The 10,529-nt window shown below is 35.9% G+C and overlaps 1 protein-coding gene across 1 annotated transcript in view; it reads left to right on the top strand.

Moving 5' to 3' along the window:
- LOC121416306 overlaps positions 1–7,328 on the top strand; it is a 40,680-nt gene extending 33,352 nt beyond the window's left edge. The window contains exon 9 of the mRNA XM_041609856.1: positions 6,485–7,328. Within this exon, the coding sequence (XP_041465790.1) occupies positions 6,485–6,727 (243 nt within the window). The 3' untranslated portion in view covers positions 6,728–7,328. The remainder of the gene's footprint in view (positions 1–6,484) is intronic.
- The last annotated feature ends 3,201 nt before the right edge of the window (positions 7,329–10,529 follow it).

Below are 10,529 nucleotides of genomic sequence, written 5' to 3' on the forward strand. Positions count from 1 at the left end.
ATCCATCATTAATTATCTCTTCATGTTTTATGGACAATTCCAAATTAACCGCAACTTTTTCTCGGCGGGGCAGAAGCAAAAGTCGGGGTGCGGTTTATACACGGTGACAGGTCTGAGCCAGCCCGCCGTAACCCCTCCCGTACATGTACGATGTCTGCCAGTTCACAACACATCGAGTGGCCGGGCGTAGCCGCCCAGGCAATGTCGTTTAGTGGGGTATGAGCCGCGGGTAATGGGAAGCGATTATTGCAATATTAATTAAATGTTGTCCATAACAAACGCACCCACCTTCATGACACTAATTTTGACTTTATTCTCGATTCAAAGTAGTGAAGTTCCCTGGCGAATTTAAAGAGACGCCAAGCATACTCGGTAATATTCCGCTGAGCGAGAGTTGAGTGAGCTTAGAGATTGCGTTGTAAGGGAACTTCACTACTTTGAAGCGAGAATAAAGTCAAAATTAGTGTCATGAAGGTGGGTGCGTTTGTTAAGGACAACATTTAATTAATATTGCAATAATCGCTTCCCATTACCCGCGGCTCATACCCCTCTAAACGACATTGCCTGGGCGGCTACGCCCGGCCACTCGATGTGTTGTGAACTGGCAGACATCGTACATGTACGGGAGGGGTTACGGCGGGCTGGCTCAGACCGGACCCGTCACCGTGTATAAACCGCACCCCCGACTTTTGCTTCTGCCCCGCCGAGAAAAAGGTGCAGTTAATTATACACCGTTACTTACGGTACTCAAATTTGGAATTGTCCATAAAACATGAAGAGATAATTAATGATGGATTGGCACATGAAGATTGTGGCAACGTGAGTGTAGTTTAGCGAGAGTGTGTAGTAGACGCGATGTCGAAAAAATAATAATAATATTTAAAAACAACAAATTGGCAACATATCACGAAATGAATTACTGATATGTTGCCAATTTTTGCACAATTAGCGTTCATTTTTTTTGTCTAATGTGCCACTCAAAACTAAATTTCAACCATGAAAATGCAAATAAAGTATAAGTTGTTCATTTTTTTGTAATAAAAAAACAAACCCCAAAATATCATACGTCAAAAGAGAATACTGAATGATTACATAGAAATTGGCAACATATCCTTAATTTCATTCTTGATATGTTGCCAATCGATTTAAACGAATAAAGTGCAAAAAAAAATCAGAACTGAATTATTGCACTAATGTAAAGGTTTAGATCACAGGTTATTTTTTGCATCAATATAATAAATACCAAGTGAATTAAAACGCTAAACTAGCGATAGAAACAGAGCTGAATTTGAGCACTAAAGTAAAGCTCAAAATACGACGTGAATTCTAGCACTAAAGTAAAGCTCAAAATACGACGTGAATTCTAGCACTAAAGTAAAGCTCAAAATACGACGTGAATTCTAGCACTAAAGTAAAGCTCAAAATACGACGTGAATTCTAGCACTAAAGTAAAGCTCAAAATACGACGTGAATTCTAGCACTAAAGTAAAGCTCAAAATACGACGTGAATTCTAGCACTAAAGTAAAGCTCAAAATACCACGTGAATTCTAGCACTAAAGTAAAGCTCAAAATACGACGTGAATTCTAGCACTAAAGTAAAGCTCAAAATACGACGTGAATTCTAGCACTAAAGTAAAGCTCAAAATACCACGTGAATTCTAGCACTAAAGTAAAGCTCGAAATCAAAGCGATATCTTTCACAACATGAGTGCTAAATTTCTTTTGTCATTTTGTGATATCACTAATTCGAATTAGTGATATCACTAATTCGAATTAGTGATATCACTAATTCGAATTTTTGATATCACAAATTCATTTAGTGATATCACAAATTCGAATTTGTGATATCACTAATTCGATTTAGTGATATCACTAATTCGATTTAGTGATATCACAAATTCTATTTCTTGATATCAAAAAAGGGATTTGTGTGAAAAACATATGGGAATTAGTGATATCACTAATTCGATTTGGTGATATCACTAAATCGAATTAGTGATATCACTAAATCGAATTAGTGATATCAGTAATTCCAATTAGTGATATCAGTAATTCGAATTCGTGATATCACAAAATCACAATATATGTCAATACGGCTTGCCATACGCGCGTAATGCGGCTGTGATTCCATGTATTGCGCAGCCGCCATCTTAAAGAGGGCAAGAGTGCGGATTTATTACACACGGCTCTATGAGAGAATATCACATATTTCACTTTTTTACATTATATTTTCAATTTAATGCTGTATGCAACGTTAAAATCACAAGGCAAAACATTTTTATGTTAAAATATATGATAACCATGCATATTTTATAAAGGAGATGGACTGAACATCCAGAAAACGGGGGAAAAAGGCGACGAGGTCGACTGAGTGTAGTTATTCAATATGTAAGCCATTATATAGCATATACCGTGACAAGGGTGTTAGATAAGGTCAACTTAACACTTTAGAGTGTTCATATGTTCTCTTGATTTGGTGCTCATTTGACACTCAGTGTTCAAGCAATATACTGTATTGAAATAATACTTAGAGTGTAAAATAAACACCAAATACTCAGAAGTGTTGAAACAACTTGGTGCTTATTTGACACTCCGGCAGTGTTCAAGCAATATACTGTGTTGAAACAACACTTAGAGTGTAAAATAAACACTAAATACTCAGAAGTGTTGAAACAACACTGTGACAGGTGTTGGATAGAAATATTTTAACAAAAATTGTTGAAGTTACACTTCACTCTGGAGTAACTCAACTTCACTGTCAGTTCTTGGGGTATATTTTTAAAAAATACCCTAGTGTTAAGTTACACCATCAGGCTGCAGGTGTTGAAGAACTTGAAATCGGACACAAATGGTGTGAATCCGAACCGTGAAACAACACCAAAGCTGGTGTTGGTATTTTTTTACACCAACGGGTGATTTAAACTTTCGTTTAAATGTTCGTTTCTGCAGGTGTTCGAGGGTGTCAAATGAACACCAAATGGTGTCAACTTCATAACGTTCTCCGACTCGTGTTCAAATCGAACACCAAGACTGGTGTTGATATATTTTAACATCCTAAATGTTGGTAATCTTAACACCAGTGGCATTGTAACTCCAACACCAGATGGTGTGGTCCTTTATTGATTGGGCTGCTAGATTTAACACCCGTGGTGTTAAATGTAGCTATAACGTCGCATAGTCTCCAATATTATATTTAATGGGATTATCAGTGATTCACCATATGATTTCTACTTTGATTTCCTCAAAATTAACTGAAAGGAGGGGAAATCCAGACCAAGCCCTGATCTACATCATATAATGCACGTACAGCAACCTATCCCCCCCCCCGTTTTCTGGATGTTCAGTCCATCTCCTTTATAAAATATGCATGGTTATCATATATTTTAACATAAAAATGTTTTGCCTTGTGATTTTAACGTTGCATACAGCATTAAATTGAAAATATAATGTAAAAAAGTGAAATATGTGATATTCTCCCATAGAGCCGTGTGTTATAAATCCGCGCTCTTGCCCTCTTTAAGATGGCGGCCGCCCCGAACATGGATTCACAGCAATTTGATGAAGTCCGCCCTCTAGTGTCAATAATATACATCTCTATGGCCGTGACTTCTACCGTACTGGGTCTCACGGGCCTAATCACCAGTGGCAGGCCCTAGATATTCATTCGAGCCAACCCATTGCTATTTTTTTTATTTTGATATGGCTGATTGACAAAGTGTATGCATATGATTGTCCATCTAACACTGATTCTATTTTTGGTAATTACTGAACTTCCTTTTCCCTAATTGGGAAGAAATATCACCAATTTTGGACTATATTTTGACTGGCGGAAGGATTACGGCTATTTTGCTGTTTGAGTTGATGAATCTGCTCCCCCCGACGGTGTCTTCAAACACGCCAATTTATTTTTAAAATGAGCCGGTCGAGGGACCCTTTTCTGGTCAGATATGGATTGCCAGATATAAATCCTATCCACTGGTAGTAAACATTCGACCCCCGAATTTCATCCTTATTTTTTATGAATTTTTTAAAGTGCCAATTTAACACATGAGTCTATGGGGAATGAATTAGGCCTGTGAGACCACTGGTCTGCTTGAGCGTGCAATGTCACTTTTCGTTGCGCACCTTTTGCACTGCCGTGCATGCACAAAAAAAGCTGGATGTCATGTGACGCGTATTGCCCAATCGCGATGTTTGAAATAATACACCTACTTTATAACATGTTGTCATATCATTATTTCGTTCGTAATAAGCATCATTTTTTTTATTATTATTATCACGATCCTTTATTTTTTCTTGTAATCATCAATGACATTATTTTGCTGTTTTCACCATCGCCATCATCATCATCACCATTATCATCATCTTCACCACCATCATCACCACCACCATCATCATCACAATCATCATTATCGTCATCACCACCATCATCACCCCTTGTTTGTTTTTAGAAATTCAAGGAATCTTCTTTGTTTTTAAGCGAATAGAATACTATGCCGGATACAATGTTACAATCCTCTTTGAGGGACAACCGTATGTGTATGAAATCGTAGCCTGTTACCGTGCGATTCCTGTTCGGTTTCGTTAAAGGACAAGTCCACCCCAACAAAAAGTTGAATAGAAAATTCAACAAGCATAACACTGAAAATTCCATCAAAATCGGAAGTAAAATAAGAAAGTTATGACATTTTAAAATTTCGCTTAATCTCACAAAACAGTTATCCAAGTCTGTATGGAAGTTAGTGACGACGTCACCCACTCACTATTTCTTTTATATTTTTTTTAGTATGAAATATTCTAATTTTTCCCTCATCGCAATGTGAAACAAACTTTTATTCCTCCTTGAACATGTGACACTACCATTATTTTAACAATTTATGGTTAGGTCAAGTTGGTCCGTTTTGTCAAATCTGTAAAAAATGAAACATTGTATAATTCAAACAATACAAAAAACAAAAGAAATTGTGGGGGACATCATCGACTGTCTCATTTGCATATCACTGAGTTGTTTATGTAACTGTTTTGTAAAAAATAAGCGAAACTCGAAAATGTCATAACTTTCTTATTTTACATCTGATTTTGATGAAATGTTCAGCATTATGCTTGTTTTTTTTCTCTCTCTCTATCGATTCACATCAACAATTTTGTGGGGTGCACTTCACCTTCAACAAGTCATGGTTCGGGATTATGAAAATTGAGAATAATCATGCACTATGGCATTGTAGCCTCGTAGTAAATTTGATTTTTCTACCCTAAGCGAAAAGACCGTTTGTAGGCCTACTTGTAGATTTTTTTAGAAAACAAGATATTAAAATAATAATACCATTCCACTTTTATACTAGTATAAATAGTAAAAATAAGCCAAGCATGGACTGTTCCATAGAATATTATTTTCTTCACAAACAGAAGAATTGCACATTGCTAAAAGAAATTAAGGAAAAATTTAATATCCGCTAAACAAAATGGAAATGCATTATGCCATTATTTAATTTCAACAAATCACAACATACAATATTTCCTTTACTTACCTTTTTATGCCCCCGCAGACGAAGTCCGGAGGGGCATTAAGCGTTGCCCCTGGCCGTCCGTCCGTCCTTCTGTCTGTCTGTCCACCCCCCCCCCCACTTGGTTTCCGCTCAATAACTTGAAAAATGTTCAATGGATTTTTTTTTTGGTGTGTAGGTAGATGAAACCAAAATACAGGCTAAGTTCGAATTTGGAGTCCGCAGGTCAAAGATGAAAGGTCATAGCTCATTAAATATGCGAGTTGGTGTCCGCGCAATAATTCGAAACATATATATTTAACGGATTTTAAAGATGTTGGGTGTGTAGGTATATAGATGACATCCAAATACAGGCTAAGTTCGAATTCGGATTCCGCAAGTCAAAGGCCAAAGGTCACAGCTCATATCCAACAGAATTTAAAAAATGTTTGGTGTGTAGGTAGATGACAGCAACATACAGGCTAAGTTCGAATTCGGAGTCTGCAGGTCAAAGGTAAGAGCTAATTAAATATGCAAGTTGGTTTCCGCATGATAACTTATGAAATATTCAACAGATTAAAAAAAAATTGAAGTGTGTAGGTAGATGACACCAAAATACAGGCGAAGTTCAAATTCGGAGTCCGCAGGATAAAGGTCACAGCTCACTGTATGCGCGAGTTGGTTCAAAGGTCTAAATTTGTTCATTATATATATGCATATTGGTTTCTGCACGATATTAAGTTCAATCACATTGAATGAATTTCTGATCGCGTTAAGCGGGGGCATCTGTGTCCTTTTTACACGTCAAATTTCTAGTTTGTTACATTATTTGCACTACTCAACGCACCTGTACCTATTTTTTTTTTTTTTGGGGGGGGGTAATCATTATATAAACACAAAAATGTGAATATTATCCCTTGAAATGTTGAATTATTATGTTTTTCTGAAGGCATCAATAGAAATCATAAAAATAATAAAAAGAATGATCTTATAAATACAGGTAAACGGTATGAGTGTGAAGAAGCTGTGGCTATACCTTGCGACTGACCAGACGACTCAACACGAGCCTCAGGACGAGGGTCCTGGCGCTCAAGTGGATACAGAAGGAGTGACATTAAACTTCTGCTACTACTACACTGATCCTAATGACATTGTGTTCTCTCATGAGAAAATGACTACACAGGCTGTAGTGGAGGTAATAAAATTACAAAATGCCTACTTAAACGTAGCAATGCAGGGCTGATGGAGTACATGGGTAATGTCACTACCAGAGCAGGCAGGGTGGCCGACAAACTTCTCCATGTTACCGAATTATCAACACATTGTTTGTTCCGACCGAGCGAAGCGAGCAATGAAAAAACGTCTCCATTTTCATTGATTGCCACATTAGGGTACATTAACATCAAATATTAAAAAAGAAGCATCCACATAAAAAAAATGAAGAGAAAGACAAAAAGATAAATGAAACAAAAGCATATTTTACAGTGATAAATGTTATTAATCATCATGATGAGAATCACTGGAAGACATCATTATCAATGCATTTAATTCAGGCAACAAAAGTCTTGTGTTGTAATGATAGTAATAGTATAGGGCCTAGAAAACGCATTTCACATCTGTACCATAGCACTTTAGTTTTTACCAACGAACGTAGAGGGCAGCAACACACGGCAGTGTTGCACTGCCACTGATCTCTCCACATATATATACTGATACATCTCTGTCTCTCCACTAACCTCGTGGAGAGATCAGTGTGCACCACAGAAATACAATAGTTAACAATAGACCAGTTCGTAGTTACTTCATGGGCAATTTTGGTCAAATGACCTTTCATTTCTTTCATCATGATACTAGGCAGATTTCAAAGCAAGATATTACTTAAGCTTGCCTTACATAGCAGGATGAAGAAATTGAATAGACCAGGTGACTAGAATAGCACACCAATGAACACTTAATGAAGGTATTTGTTGCATTCCTACTTTGAATGCATTCCTACTTTGAATGCATATCTTAGCATGTTGCACAATGTACTTGACAAACTGTGAAATACCAGTCGTTCGTGGAAGCATTGTTGTTTTTGTGGATGTAAATGAAAACGACAATCAAAAGAATATATGAATAATCAAGACATCAAAGTTGGTGCTTATCTCATTAGATTTTAAAGCACCATGCCACTTAATGACCTTCTTCTGATCATGCGTAGAATCTTTTGATCATGCGCAGAAAGGAACTACGAACTGGCTTATTCGTTGGTGTGCACCACTGATCTCTCCCTTAGGGTTAGTGGAGAGATCAGTGGTGTGCACCACCACCACTGAGATCAGTGGTGTGCACTGCTCTGTGTTGCTGCCCTCTACGTTCGTTGGTGTTTACATTGAAAAGGTTACATTAAACACATAAAAGTATTATAGAACAAATACTGTAGACCTATGTTTTGTTGCCAGTATTATGAATGTTTGCTTTCAAAATATCCTACAGGTCCTTTATAACGGGAAAGAAGAAGTCACATCTGCTTGTCGGCAAATTTGAATTATCAGAATATCTAAACATAACTTATTGCATGTTGATATCCTTTTGGTGAATAAATTGATTGCCTGTGCGTCGCGCCAAAACGTAAGAAAAAACAACAACATACGCATAATGTGCAACGTGCTATGATGTGTAAATCTATCACAAAATTAGATTTTTTTATGTAAAAGGTTTCAGAAATTTTGCCAAAACGCCATGTCTTGCATCTCAATACTTGTTTTACTCATTACGCTTGTTATGGGCTTGCTGTTTGCGATTTGCCTCTTGAATAATATCGTGTGATTATTTTGATTCTACGAACAAGTACTCGTATGGGTGGTTGCCGCTGGTACATGATCTTTTTTTCGAATTGATTTACTGTCCAATTTCACAATTATGTCATTTGTATTTAATCTTTATCAGCACATTTTGTTATTTTGGTGTTATGGTTTATTCTATGTTTTGTTAATTATAATTTTCTAAACTGTTAAGTTGAGATTGCTGAAGACATGAGTTTATGCATGCAATTCTGTGTTCACTTTAGACCATGATTATTATGGCATGATAAAATTTGTTGATCTTAGAATATAGGATATCCCTAGAATTGTAGGTTGATCACACTCATAATGATAAGATTGAGTATACCTTCTACCTTTTTTATGATATTATTTTTTTTATTGCTAGCTTCCAATTAATTCACTTTTGATAATATTTTATTGGGCATGTTGCGTATGATTTCAAAGTGTATAAATATTACATTTTAATCAATGAATATTGTGATTTCAATGTAACTTGATCTTTTAAGATGAAAATTTGCAAATTTCTTATGAATTATAGCACGAATATGATTATTTGCAGAAACTTTATTACCACCCTCAAGATTTATCGTATTTCAAGTAAAAATATTTAATTAGTTTTATCATTAATTTCAGGGGCGGATCAAAGAAATTACAAAAACGGGGAGCACTTACTCGATGTTTTCCAGGATCCGTGCCTGAATTATTTACTCTCTTTTGTCTTAAAGGGGAATCCAGCCTTGGCCATAAAATGTTATGTTGGGAAGGAGAAAAATAAATTAAACAGAATGGTGAAAGTTTGAAAGAAATCGGACAAGCAATGAGAAAGTTATAGCTGCTTTTAAATTGAGATCACTAATACTAAGTAGATTTCAAATTGGCAAATGTGTAAGTAAATTATGACAAGGGGCAAGGACAACTTTCCCATAGGCCATGTACTTTATTATCAGGGATTTGTGGTTTTCTCCTAAGTACCCATTCCCCTGGGGCAGTAATCTAAATATAACGCAGGTAGTATATTGTAGTATGTCCTCATGAAAGAAAAATATAATTTGAAATAAAACTTTTGGGAAAAATGACATTTTAGCCATAATATGTATTGGAGTACATGGAAGAGTAGTCCTTGCCTTACATCACTATGACATCCCATATGCGGCCAATTTGAAGTCTCCATGTGTATAGTGATTACCAATATTTACAACTTTTAAAAATTCATAACTTTCTTGTTGTTTGTCCAATATTGTTCAAACTTTCACCTATCAACTTGTCTGATTTTTCTTTTCCTTATAAAAACAAGTTTTTATTTGGGTTGGATTCCCCTTTAACGATTTTTATTTCGATCGAATTATTCTGTTTGAGATGTTCCATGGTTATTTTGTTTAAGTTTGATTTTTAAGTTTCAGTTTTGGTTGATCCAGTGAAAGATTAGACCATTTCTCAGTAGTGAGCCTATTTCAAAGAACAAATAATAAAAAAAAACGAGAGAAGATGCTACATTATCATCAAAGAATGAAATTAATATGTACAATAATTGAAGGAAACGAATTATTTAACTGCCCCTACACTTTTGTGCATGAGGTTGAAATGTTAGTTGTAAGTTATTCATGTCATGGGACCTCTTTATATCCATTATACCCATACCTTTACAGAGGCTGATCAATGCTCAATACTGCATTTTATAGATTATGCTCCACATTGTAAGAAGGTGTTAATCATTTTTTAATGTTCTCGCTGACTGATTCGGTCATTTGACTTCCATTATTTTAATTCTTCTTGTTTTTTTTCCAATCAAAGTTGGTGTTCGGTGATATGTTCGTATCGTAATTCTGCATTAAACATGGTAAAAAGGGAATACACTGTGCAGTCTCATTATTTTCTTGTTTTTGTTTTTAACCTTACATAGGCCTATATGATAGACCTAAGAAGGTGCAATCACGTGTACAACTGCCTGTAGTCATGGGCCCGTATTCTGAAGTCGGGTTTAACTTAAACCCAGGTTTAAAGTTGTGGTTTAAGTATGGGAAGCCAAAAGAATCAAAATCATTATTAAGTTGTACGTTTCTTATGTTTACTGTGCTCTTTCCTGATTCATCGATGGTGAAGAAAATCATCTATTTATACTTCCTAGACGATTATGAATGATTTGAGAGCCAAATGAGCTGAGGTATGATATCTCTAGTTAGTGATTTATGCAACAATTGGTTTTCCATATACTTAAACCACAACTTTAAAGCTGAGTGT

The sequence above is a fragment of the Lytechinus variegatus genome, chromosome 5, assembly GCF_018143015.1.
Source record: "Lytechinus variegatus isolate NC3 chromosome 5, Lvar_3.0, whole genome shotgun sequence".
NCBI lineage: Eukaryota > Metazoa > Echinodermata > Echinoidea > Temnopleuroida > Toxopneustidae > Lytechinus > Lytechinus variegatus.